This window comes from Nycticebus coucang, chromosome 2, assembly GCF_027406575.1.
Source record: "Nycticebus coucang isolate mNycCou1 chromosome 2, mNycCou1.pri, whole genome shotgun sequence".
NCBI lineage: Eukaryota > Metazoa > Chordata > Mammalia > Primates > Lorisidae > Nycticebus > Nycticebus coucang.
This window is the reverse complement of record NC_069781.1, coordinates 166,086,971-166,100,512: the sequence shown is the minus strand read 5'-3', so window position 1 is coordinate 166,100,512 and position 13,542 is coordinate 166,086,971. Positions and strand designations below refer to the sequence as shown.

The 13,542-nt window shown below is 46.0% G+C and overlaps 1 protein-coding gene across 1 annotated transcript in view; it reads left to right on the top strand.

Annotated features, from left to right (window-relative positions):
• Positions 1-13,542, top strand: part of RANBP10 (RAN binding protein 10) — a 69,874-nt gene that overhangs the window by 41,038 nt on the left and 15,294 nt on the right. The window contains exon 4 of the mRNA XM_053604355.1: positions 10,174-10,341. Within this exon, the coding sequence (XP_053460330.1) occupies positions 10,174-10,341 (168 nt within the window). The remainder of the gene's footprint in view (positions 1-10,173; positions 10,342-13,542) is intronic.

The window sequence follows — 13,542 nt, the reverse complement described above, 5'->3', positions numbered from 1 at the left end:
CTGGGAATGCTAAGGTGATGAACCATTTACTCAGCCACCCTGACTGTGACTTTGACTTTTTTTTTTTTTGAGACAGAGCCTCAAGCTATTACCCTGGGTAGAGTGCTGTAGCATCGTAGCTCACAGCAACCTCAAACTCCTGGGCTCAAGTGAGTCTCCTGTCTCCACCTCCCAAGTAGCTGGGACTATAGGCGCCCACCACAACGCCCGGCTATTTTTTGGTTCCAGCCGTTGTCGTTTGGCAGGCCTGGGCTGGATTCGAACCCGCCAGCTCAGGTGTATGTGGCTGGCGCCTTAGCCGCTTGAGCCACAGGCGCCAAGCGGACTTTGACTTTTAATACGACTGATGATGCAGAGGAAGTAGGTGGTGCCAGAGCCTCTAAACTGGACACCTGGGGCTTTCTGCCTCCTGGCCCCAATGTGGCTTGGCTTCCCCTTGTACTGGCATCTGACAGGTGCCTGACATCCCCTGGCCGGGGATGGGCTATTTTGTGTGGGCACCAGGCTAGTCGCCCATCACTGGGAGTGACAAGTCTTATTCTCTTTGGAGAGGGAAGAATGGTTAGTTGGGTGGCATTTTTTGTTAGAGTGCTTTCCCTATTGTGTAGCCCCAACCATCTTTTGTCCCTCACCCAGGCAAGTGTCCACTTGATCTCTTCACTACCTTCTGAGTTAGCCATCTGGCCTTATGGTAAAAATGACAACTCTCACTTCACATTTGAAGCCTCTCAACAGGTCCACCCAGAGAGGGGTACCTGCTCATAGCTCTGGGGTCATGTTTAGAAAATTGCTCACCTTGGCTTCAAAAGCTCACCTATGGCTCAGTGAGTAGGGCTCCAGCCCCATATCCTGAGGGCGGCGGGCTCAAACCCAGCCCTGTCAAACTGCAACTAAAAAATAGCTGGGCATTGTAGCCAGCGCCTGTAGTCTCTGCTACCTGGGAGGCTGAGGCAAGAGAATCACCTAAGCCCAAGAGCTGGAGGTTGCTGTGAGCTGTGACTCTATGTCACTCTACTGAGGGCGATAAAGTGAGACTCTGTCTCTTTTTTTTTTTTTTTGTAGAGACAGAGTCTCACTTTATGGCCCTCGGTAGAGTGCTGTGGCATCACACAGCTCACAGTAACCTCCAACTCCTGGGCTTAGGTGATTCTCCTGCCTCAGCCTCCCGAGTAGCTGGGACTACAGGCGCCTGCCACAACACCTGGCTATTTTTATTTTTTGTTGCAGTTTGGCCAGGGCTGGGTTTGAACCCGCCACCCTCGGTATATGGGGCCGGCGCCCTGCTCACTGAGCCACAGGCGCTGCCCCTCTTTTTTTTTTTCGTTGTTTTTTTTTGGCCGGGGCTGGGTTTGAACCCGCTACCTCCGGCATATGGGACCGGCGCCCTGCTCCTTGAGCCACAGGCACCGCCCCTGAGACTCTGTCTCTAAAACAAACAAAAAAAAGAGCAGGAGTGGGGAAGGGGATGTCAGAAGCAGAAAGTGTTGGAGCTGAGAGGGAGCTGAGAGGGGTGACTCACCGAGTATTAGTGCTATGTGATTGAATTGGATACTACCTCAGGAAAGAAGAGGTAGCTTAACCATTGCAGATACCTGCTTGGTGGCTTGGTGCTCACCTGGGTATCCCCAGAAGAAAGAAGTGAGCTTCTGAGAGTGTTATCCACAAGACCACATGCCTTCCTTTAGCCTTTCAGTGCCTCAGTTTCTCAACCCTCATGGGGAGTTTACTATATCTGTCTGTGGGTTGGAATTTTGGAATGTTTCGTATGAGTAGACATCTAGAGCCCTTTGACAACAGTGGCTAATCTTTCCCTTACCATTTTGTAGAGAAGAAATCAGGGTCTAAGGAGGTGAGTAGGCCTTTGTTAATTATTTGGTAGCAAGTGGATGGTGTTCTTTCCAGAGGATAGGAAGGTAGCACCATGGCCATAAGCCATAAAATATTCTGCTTTTCACCCCAAACTGCCTTTTTGCATACATATTTATATACACACACTTAAAAGGTACACATCTCATATACACACATAGGCTCTTAATTGTGTTTGGAAAAAATATCCGCCATAAGTGGATAACTTCAGAGGTACCTTGCAAGTCTGTGATTTTCTTGGACCCATTTTTAACTTAATAGCACGTGGAGGAACTTAATAGAAGATAGGGAGCTGAGGTGTCACTTTGCAGCACTGCTAATTCCAGATGTTCAACAGCTTCTATAGCCACAGAGCACCATCTTAGTTTACTGTTGCTGCTGGAAACAAGAGTAGTAGTGACTTGAAATAATCTTCTTACAGTTCTGGGGAACAGAAGTTGTAAAGTCAGGGTGTTTACAGAGCTATGTTCTTTCTGGAGGCTCTAGAGAAGAATCCATTTCCTTTTCATTTCTAGCTTCTAGAGGCCGCCTGTGTCTCTTGATTCCTGGACTCTTCCTCCATCTTTCAAAGCCCCTGGTGTGTCACTTGCCATTTTATCAAGACCCTTGTGATTACATTGGGCCCATCTGGATAATCTTCCCATTTCAAGAGCTTTAACTTGATCACTTCTGCAAAATCCTTTTTACCATAGAAGGTGATATAGTCACAAGTTTGTGGGGATTAGGTCATGGACATCTTTGGTGGTCCTTATTAAGCCTTTTATGAGTACTGTGCATTTTCTTTGGACAAATCTATATAAATTGATAAATTATTGAAAGAAATAGGAAAACTTAATCTCTTTTCCAGCCATACTGAGATGATGGTGAATCCTGAATTGACCCTAAATAAATTTTTGAGTTTTATTGAGCTCTTTGGTTTTGTAAATTAAAAATGTTTATTTATAGGCAGAGTTTAAAATCTAAAAATTCTATGCTACTTTTGTCAAAATATATATTTTTGAAGAAAGGTACTTAAAATACTTAAATTTTTATTTTAAGCCTTTGAAAATTTAGGCATCTGTTGTTTTCTTAATGGTTGTAAACTCCCTTACACTGGGACAAAAATATCTCCCAAATATCCTTGAGTCACCAACTAAGTAGGAAATGGTTCTTCCTGGTGATTTCATAAGTTTTGATAAATCAAATGGCCAAGTTATTGTTAGGTTTTCTAAAGTATCTACTACTTCACTCTGAGAAAGTAAAAAAAGAAAACCTTTAACCTTATGTTTAGCACCTTCAGGGGTCCTCAAACTTTTTAAACAGGGGGCCAGTTCACTGTCCCTCAGACCGTTGGAGGGCTGGACTATAGTTTAAAAAAAAAACTGTGAACAAATTCCTATGCACACTGCACATATCTTATTTTGAAGTAAAAAAAAAAAAAAACCAGAAACAAATACAATCACACCGCCTCATGTGGCCCGCAGGCCACAGTTTGAGGACCCCTGTAGACAGTAAAGTTTACATAAAAGAACTGTCCCATAGTGTCATCCTTGTGTGAGATGGAGGTAGTTTGGTTTCTGGGACTGGTTACCAGTGGGGCACAAACATTTATATGTTCTTTATTTTTCTTTTTTAAGAGACAGAGTCTCACTTTATCACCCTAGGTAGAGTGCCATGGCATCACAGCTCACAGCAACCTCCAACTCCTGGGCTTAGAAGATTCTCTTGCCTCAGCCTCCCAAGTAGCTGGGACTACAGGCGCCTGCCACAATGCCCGGCTATGTTTTCTTGCAGTTTGCCCAGGGCCGGGTCCGAACCTACCACCCTTGGTATATGGGGCCAGCACCCTACCCACTGAGCCACAGGTGCTGCCCCATATATGTGTTCTAATGCACCCACCTAGACCACTTCTCAGACTCCTGATATGCTGTGCACTGGGGGAGCTAGTGAAGAGATCATGTGGCCCCTGCTCCAAGAAGCTAATAGTTTTGGGGAGAAGGGGCAAGAACAGTCCCAGGAATATTGGAAGAGGCTTGGGAGGCACCAGGCAGTGGATGGTAAATATGGGCAGTGTGGTAGGGGAGGCCAAAGTATGTTATGGGAGACTTAAAGAGGCAGGCATTGGTGGGCGCCAGCCCCATATACCGAGGGTGGCGGGTGCCTGTGGTCCCAGCTATTCGGGAGGCTGAGGCAGGAGAATCGCTTAAGCCCAGGAGTTGGAGGTTGCTGTGAGCTGTGATGCCAGGGCACTCTACCAAGGGCGACAAAGTGAAACTCTGTCTCAACAACAACAAAAAAAAAGCATTGGGATTGGATCACGATGCCTTGGCACAAGGGGAAGACCTAGTGGGCACCACTAGCCTGTGGGCGTAGTTCCGGGGGACCCAGAAGACTCTTGGGGGAGGGTTGGAATAGGCGGTGGCTTTTCTGGGCCATGTGCTCCCATGGCCACATGAGCAATGGACTTGGCTTTAGGGCAGGCTGTGCTTACTGACCAAGCAGCATTGAGGAGAGCCCTACTCTGTCCTCCAGCATCCCAGACTCCTGGCAATTCTTATTGTGCTACACAGACACAGGTTATGTGGTACTCTTCTAATAGTAATTATGGTATTTACTGTCTTCCATGTGAGAAGTCTCCATGGAGGGGTGGGGGAAAGAGAAGACTACTGTGGCTGGTGTGGCCCATGGATATAGGTCCTGAGTTGAGGAAACTGGTGAGCATACCAGGGCCTTCAGGCATACATAGTCTGAGCCAGAGCTAGCGAGATAATTGTCCCTCACTGCTGTCCAGTTGGCTGCCTTTCATCTGTAGGCTTCTACAGACCAGGGGAACATCTGCTGCCCTCAGGAGCCATAGGACCTCCTGAATTGATGCCCAAGGAGAGACCTTGACTGCAGTAGCCTCATTAGCCTGCTTCTTGGTGGGGAAATGGGCATCACTGTGCCCTAAAAGAGCTATTTCCCTGATAGCAACTGATTTGTATGCCCCCTAGTAGTAGAAAGGCCTCTCCCACTGCTGGGCCTGGTGGCCTGGTCTGCCTGCTCAGACCAGCAGCCGGTCTCCTGAGCCAGGCAGTTCCATGTCTCTCGGAAATTGGGAAGATGAGAACTGAGCTTGCCTCCAGGTATGGGCCTTTTCCCTTCTAAAGGCAGTTTGGAGCAGTTCCTACAATGGTTTCCTTGTGATGCATGAGAGGACATCAGGACTCTGGGCCCTCTATCCACCTCTGAGGGCCATTCAGCTTTGGCCTGTTTCCAGCCATGGGCTCTGCAGAATCCTTGTTTAACCAGAGGCTTCCTAGATAAAAGGCATGAAAGCTCAAGGATACACAAGGCCTGGGATGGATGCTGTGACTGTGAAGGGCAACTTGCCCTTGAGCTCACTGGTCCAAATGCAGAAAGAGTTTGGGCTCAGGGTTAGGTCTGCTCCATCTCTCCAGTCATGCCTTCTACCTCCTTTGTTAACCTGTGGCCCTGTCATCCATGTGTTCTCATCCTGACACTTTTGCTCACAGCCTGCTCACATCTGTGCCTGCACCCTGCCCATAGGTACACATATGCTGTGATTGATCAAACTCTGCCATCCAGTGCCTAGCACACACTGATCTATCCTCCCAGGGGAGCACTTCTACCCTTGTGATGGGAGGGATATGCTTAAGCATGTTCCAATGGGCATGCTGCTCATACCCTGAGGAGGCAGGCAGGGGCTGGGAAGCTGCCTAGAGGGGCTCCCTGGGGAGTAGACCTGCCTGTCAGCCTGTCAGCTCAGCACCCTGTGTGGGTCCTGCCATGGCCCTATAGGCTCCCTTTTTGCTTCCTAGCCAGGCAGGACCCCTCTGCAGCTCCCCAGCCTTCCCACCTGCCTTCAGGCCTTTGTACAGTACGTTACATCCTCCTCTCAGAATAACCTTCACTCCCTCTCCCCCTGAATAAAACCTTGATACACTCAAAGATCTCACTTCTGTTCTTATGGTTTTTGTTCATCATTGTATCCGTGGGCCTAGTCAGTATGGCAAGGCAGGACAAAGAAATAAAAGGCATAAGGATTGGAAAGGAAGAAATAACTCTATTCTCAGACATTATAATCATCTATATTTAGGAAAAAAACAAAAAATCTTCTAAAAAGCTACCAGAACTAATTGGTAAGGTTAGCAAAGTTGCAGGATAGCAGGTAAATATATAAAAATGAAATGCATATACACATGCACACATATATCTTCGATAGCTTATTGAGATAAAATGCGTATACCATATCATTAATCCATTTTCTTAAATTTTTATAAATTAAACTTTTTTTTCTCTTTTATTCCTGATCTGTCTGCCCACTATTCACCCATTTAAAGTGTACAATTCATGGGCTTGGCACCTATAGCTCAGACATTAGGGCACCAGCCAAATACATTGGAGATGGCGGGTTCACATCCAGCCCGGGCCTGCCAAACAACAATGACAACTACAACCAAAAACAGCCAGGTGTTGTGGCGAGCACCTACAGTCCCAGTTACTTGGGAGGCTGAGACAAGAGAATCACTTAAGCCCAAGAGTTTGAAGTTACTGTAAGCTGTGACACCACGGAACTCTAACCAGGGCAACAGCTTGAGATTCTGTCTCAAAAAAAAAAAGTATAAAATTCAGTGGTTTTTAGCATATTTAAGGAATTGTGCAACCATCATTGTAATCTAATTTGTTTTATTATAATCTAATTTTAGAACATTTTTATCACCTAAAAAAGAAACCTTGGCTTGGCGCCCATAGCTCAGTAAGTAGGGCACCAGCCACATACACAGAGTCTGGCAGGTTTGAGCCCGGCCTGGGCCAGCTAAACAACAATGGCAACTGCAACCAAAAATAGCTGGGCATTGTGGCGGGTGCCTGTGGTCCCAGCTACTTGGGAGCAAGAGAATCACTTAAGCCCAAGAGTTTGAGGTTGCTGTGAACTGTGATGTCATGGCACTCTACCAAGGCTCACATAGTGAGACTCTTTTGTCTCAAAAAAAAAAAAAGAAAGAAAGAAACCTTGACCCCATTCTCTACCTCCAAAATGAATTTTATTTTGATATAATAGCGAGAAACAATTGGAAGTTAAAATTTTATTTTATTTATCTATCTATCTATATATATTTTTTTTTTGAGACAGAGCCTCAAGCTGTCACCCTGGGTAGAGTGGTATGGCATCACAGCTCACAGCAACTTCTAATTCCTGGGCTTAAGCAATTCTCTTGCCTCGGCCTTCCAAGTAGCTAGGACTATAGGTGCCTGCCACAATGCCTGGCTATTTTTTGGTTATAGTTTTCGTTGTTTGGCAGGTCCCGACTGGATTGGAAACTGCCAGCTCTGGTGTATGTGGCTGGTACCTTAGCTGCTTGGGCTATAGGTGCCGAGCCAGAAGTTAAAATTGTTTTTTTTTTTTTTTTTATAGAGACAGAGTCTCACTGTACCGCCCTCATCACACGGCTCACAGCAACCTCTAACTCTTGGGCTTACGCGATTCTCTTGCCTCAGCCTCCCGAGCAGCTGGGACTACAGGCGCCCGCCACAACGCCCAGCTATTTTTTGGTTGCAGTTCAGCCGGGGCTGGGTTTGAACCCGCCACCCTCGGCATATGGGGCCGGCGCCCTACTCACTGAGCCACAGGCGCTGCCCCAGAAGTTAAAATTTTAAAGAATAATTTTATAATAGCATAGAACTTAAAATACTTAAAGATAAATTTGTCAAAACATTCTGAGAAAGATATGTCATGTTTACAGATTGAAATAATTAATGTTGTTAAGCTTCTAATTGCTCCAGGTTGATCTGTAGATTCAACACAGTCCCAGTCAAGATCCCAGGAGGCCTTTGAATGATACTGTTAAGAAATGAAGACAATGGGGCAGTGCCTGTGGCTCAGTGGGTAGGCCGCTGGCCCCATATACTGAGGGTGGCGAGTTCGAATTCAGCCCCGGCCAAACTGCAACAAAAAATAGCCAGGAGTTCTGGCAGGTGCCTGTAGTCCCAGCTACTCGGGAGGCTGAGGCAAGAGAACCGCCTAAACCTAGTAGTTGGAGGTTGCTGTGAGCTGTGATGCCACAGCACTCTACCGAGGGTGATAAAGTAAGGCTCTGTCTCTAAAAAAAAGAAATAAAAAAAGAGAAAGAAATGAAGACAATGGCTGGACACCCATAGCTCAGTGGTTAGGGCACCGGCTACATGCTCCGGGGTTGGTGGGTTTGAACCTGTTAAACAAACAAAATAGCCAGGCATTGTGGTGGGCGTCTGTAGTCCCATCTACTAGGGAGGCTGAGGCAAAAGAATTCCTTGAGCCCAAGAGTTTGAGGTTGCTATAAGCTATGATGCCACTTTGAGGGTGACAAAGTAAGACTCTGTCTCAGTTAAAAACAAAAAAAAAAAGAAAAACAAGTCACAGACTGGAGGAAAATACTGATAAAACATAAAAGGATTTATTCCATGGCTCGGCGCCTGTGGCTCAAGCAGCTAAGGCACCAGCCACATAAACCTGAGCTGGCGGGTTCGAATCCAGCCCAGGTCCCCCAAACAACAATGACGGCTGCAACCAAAAAATAGCTGGGTAATGTGGTGGGCACCTGTAGTCCCAGCTACTTGGGAGGCTGAGGCAGGAGATTCACTTAAGTCCAGGAATTGGAGGTTGCTGTGAGCTGTGATGCCATAGCACTCTACCCAGGGTGACAGCTTGAGGCTCTGTCTCAGAAAAAAAAAAAGGATTTATTCCAAAATATACTGAAACTTTACAGCTCAGTATGATAAACAACCCAATAAAAATGGGTTAAATATTTGAGTAGACAATTGAATAATTTTCTAATAAACAGCAAATAAGTACATGAAAAATGCTCAACATCGTTGGTTATTCAGGAAATGCAAATTAAAACTACAATGATATTAAAATAAAATCACTATGTACCCAGTAAAAAGGCTATAAGAAAAAAATATGTGAACAACCGAGACTAATAATTACTGGTGAGGATGTGGAACTCTGACACTGCTGGTAGGAATACAAAATAGCACAGCCACTTTGGAGAACAGTTTGGCAGTTTCTTATCAAGTTAAACATATACTTATCTTATGACCCAGCAATACTCTTAAAAGTATTTACCCAAGAGAAATGAAAACATATATATGAGGAAAGATCTCTATGCAAATATTTGTTGGCTTTATTTATAATAGCTAAAAATTAGGAATGACTCAGATGTTGACTGGTGAAAGGATAGACAAACTGTGGTATATTCATAAAGTGGACTGCTACTCAGCAATAAAAATGAAGGAAATACTGACTCCTAAGACATGGATGACTCTCAAATGCATTATGCTAAGTGCAAGAAGCCAGATAAGACACCTCATGTTCTGTCATTCTGTTTCTGTGAAATTTTGGAAAAGGCAAAACTATAGGAACAAATCAGATCAGTGTTGGCAGGGACTGGGGGTGGGTGGAACAGATTGAGACAGAGAGCCACTAGGGAAGTTTCTTAGAGTAATGTTCTGTCTTGATTGTGGTGGTAGTAATACAATCATATACATTTTTAAAATTTATTTATTTATTTATTTATTTTTGCAGTTTTTGGCCAGGGCTGGATTTGAACCCGCCACCTCCAGCATATAGGGCCAGCACCCTACCCCTTTGAGCCACATGCGCCGCCCATGTACATTTTTTTTTTGAGACAGAGTCTCACTATGTTGCCCTTGGTAGAGTGCTGTGGTGTCACAGCTCACAGCAACCTCAAACTCTTGGGTTTAAGCGATTCTCTTGCTTCTGCCTCCGAAGTAGCTGGGACTACAGGCACCCACCATAAGTCCCGGCTATTTTTTGGTTGTAGTTGTCATTGTTTAGCAGGCCCGGGCCAGGTTCAAACCCACCAGCCCCCGTGTATGTGGCCAGCACCCTGTCACTCAGCTACAGGTGCCAAGCCGAGAGAATCTTATTGTATGTAAATTGTTCCTCAATTTAAAAAACATTTTAAGCAAGCCTTGATAGACTATGATATACTTCCAACGTCAGTTCCTGCCCCCTCTCCTTCACAAGACTTCTCCTGACCACCTCTTTGTTGCGCTGCCTTCTCATGTGTCCTTTCCGTGTCACTTGTTTGGGTTCCTGTTAACCATAATTGGGATGATTCTTCTGTGGGGTGTCCCAGCTCCTCTGGTGCTGTTGACCTGCTGGGTGTATAGCCAGGCCCTGTCTATTACTACCTTTGTGCAAGGCCAAGAGTGCTGGACTAAAGTGGGGTTATGTTGGGCAGAGAGGCTGAGATGTAGGTGGGCTTCCTGCACCCCTCTCAAAGACCTACTCAGCTATTGCTGCTTTCTCTTCCCTCACAGGTTGGGACAAACATTCCTATGGCTACCATGGCGATGATGGGCATTCCTTCTGCTCTTCAGGGACTGGCCAGCCCTATGGTCCCACATTCACCACAGGAGATGTAATCGGCTGCTGTGTCAACCTAATCAATGGCACCTGCTTCTACACCAAGAATGGCCACAGCCTTGGTGGGTGCATGGGGGACCTTGGAGGATCTGCCCTATGGAGCCACTTTGGTTGGTGAGAGGCCCGGAACAGGTCTTAAAGTCAAAGCAGTATCACAGAGCCTCTGCTGAGCTCTGGGGAACTGCAGCCATTTCCAGGCTTTGAAGCCCTTTAAGGTGAATGGAGGATAGCGGGGGGTTGCCCTTTGTCAGTCCATCCAGTCAGCAGTGTTTACAAAGCCCAGAGTGGGTGCTGAGAGTGCAGCAGTGTCCTGGTCATGATCCTGCCTCTTTGGCAGTTGTGGAAACAGAGTTTGGCAGTGGGTGAGAAGTTTGAGGGGCCCACGTACATAGTTGACAGTGATGGTGGTTTGCATGCCTGTCACCTGGCCAATACTTTGGCTAGCCCCAAGTCTGATCAGGATGCTGCTTGGAATAGCAGTGAGGGCTGTACTAGTGCAAGAGGGAAACAGGCTGGAGTCAGATGGCGTCAGAGGTCCTCTGGGCTTTTTGTGATTAACAAGCAGCAACTTAGCCAGAATTACATATGAAAAAGCCTCTTTGGTGACAACATAGAGGATGGACCCAGAATAAAGACCAGGGGGAAGAGGGGAAGAGGCGGGTTGTCTGAGGTAAGGCAGTGTGATGGGTTGAGGAAGTAAGAAACGGGCCTGACAAAGGTGTGTTTTCTTTTTTTTTTTTTTTTTTTTGTAGAGACAGAGTCTCACTTTACTGCCCTCGGTAGAGTGCCATGGCGCCACACGGCTCACGGCAACCTCCAGCTCTTGGGCTTACGTGATTCTCTTGCCTCAGCCTCCCGAGTAGCTGGGACTACAGGCGCCCACCACAACGCCCGGCTATTTTTTTGTTGCAGTTTAGCCGGGGCTGGGTTTGAACCCGCCACCCTTGGCATATGGGGCCGGCACCCTACTCACTGAGCCACAGGCGCTGTCCCAAAGGTGTGTTTTCATGAAGTTATTGATTAAAAATACTGGAAGAGGCTGGGCACAGTGGCTTACATCTATAATCCTAGCAATTTGGAAGTCTGAGGCATGAGGGTCGCTTGAATCTAGGAATTTGAGACTAGCCTGAGCAAATAGCAAGACCCTGTTTCTAAAAAAAAAAAAAAATGGAAAAATGAAGGCTGAGTGCAGTGGCTTACACCTGTAATCCTAGCACTCTGGGAGGTCGAGGTAAGAGGATCACTTGAGGTCAGGAGTTGGGAGACCAGCCTGAATGAGAATGAGACCCCATCTCTACCAAACAATAGAAAAAAATTAGCTGGGTGTGATGGCGTGTGCCTATAGTCCCAGTTACTTGGGAAGCTAAGGCAGGAAGACTGCTTGAGCCCAGGAGTTCTAGGTTGCTGTGAGCACTACCTGACTCTACTCTACAGGAGTGACAGAGTAAGACTTTGTCTAAAAAAAAAAGAAAGAAGAAGAAGAAAATTAGCTGGGCATGGTGGCATATAGCTATAGCCCCAACTACTCTGTAGGATGAGGCTAGAGGATCTCTGGAGCCCAGGAGTTTAAGGTTGCTGTGAGCTATGATGATACTATTGCATTCTAGCCGTGGCTACAGAGCAAGGTGCTGTTTTAAAAAAAAAAAGGCCAAGCTCAGTGGCTCATGCCTATAATCTTAGCACTCTGGGAGACTGAGGCAGGTGGATTGATTGAGCTCAGGAGTTTGATACAAGCCTGAGCAAGAGCGAGGGAGACCCCATTTCTACTAAAAACAGAAAGAAACTAGCTGGGTTTTGTGGCAAATGCCTGTAGTCACAGCTACTTGGGAGGCTGAGGCAAGAGGATCCCTAGAATCCAGGAGTGTGAGTTTGCTGTGAGCTATGATGCCATGGCACTCCACCCAGGATAGAGAAAGACTCTGTCTCTAAAAAATTAATTAATTGATTGATTAATTAAAAAAATAAATAGGTGGCTCACTCCTATAATCCTAGCACTCTGGGAGGGCAAGACAGTTGGATTGCCTGAGCTGATGGGTTCAAGACCAGCTTGAGCAAAAACGAGACCCTGTCTCACTAAAAATAGAAAAACTGAGGCAAGAGGATTGCTTGAGTCCAAGAATTGGAGGTTGCTGTGGCTATGATGCCATGGCACTCCACCCAGGATAGAGTAAGACTCTGTCTCAAAAAATAAATGAATAAACAAATAAATAAATAAAAAAAATAGAGGGACAAGGCTAAATTTGAGGCCTTTAGTATACAGTTGAGGTTGTCCAGGGAGACACCAGCCATTTAAGAATCAGTTAGGCCAGGTGAGGTTACTCATGCATATAATCCTAGCATTCTGGGAGACCAAGGCGGTTGGATCACTTGAGCTCAGGAGTTTGAGACCAGCCTGAGCAAGAGTGAGACCTCGTCTCTACTGAAAATAGGAAAATTAGCTGGGTGTTGTGGTGAGCTAGTGGGAGGTTGAGGCAAGAGGATCACCTGAGCCCAAGAGTTTGAGGTTGTTGTGAGCTAGGCTGAAGCCAATGGCATTCTAGACTGGGAAACACAGTAAGACTGTATCTCAAAACAAACAAACAGAAGAATCATTTAGTTATATTAGCTTGAAACTCATATTTTGCATCTGTTTTTTTTTCTTTTGGACACAGAGTATCACTCTGTCACCTTGGGTTAGAGTGCCCTAACATCATAGCTCATAGCAACCTCCAACTCTTGGGCTCAAGCGATTCTCTTGCCTCAACCTTTTGGAGTAGCTGAGACTACAAGTGCCCACCACAATGTCCGGTTAGTTTTTCTATTTTTAGTAGAGATGGGATCTCGCTGTTACTCAGGCTGGTCTCGAACTCCTGAGCTCAAGAGATTCACCCATACCAGTCTCCCAGAGTGCTAGAATTATAATCATGAGCCACTGCGCCCAGCTTACGTTTTTCTATCTTGTTTACAAAGATATTACTGAGACTTTACTGAAAAATGTATTTGGTCTTGTCCCCTTTATTTTCTAGATTATGAAATTTATTGGAAAGACAATGAAGTTGGAGTGACATACTGTTTGATGAATCTTCTAATGTCCCTCTAATTTTTCACAAGTCATCTTATCAATAATGTGCTTCAGAATCTACCCCTGTCCCCTTGAGAGCAGCAGAGTGACCTCTCTCGTTCTGGTCTCTATGCTCCTTCCTCTGTCACAATGCCCTGTGTGCCACTGGTCATTTATCTGTGCAGTCATTAATTGCATGCCATCTCTAGCTGGACTCAGAAGC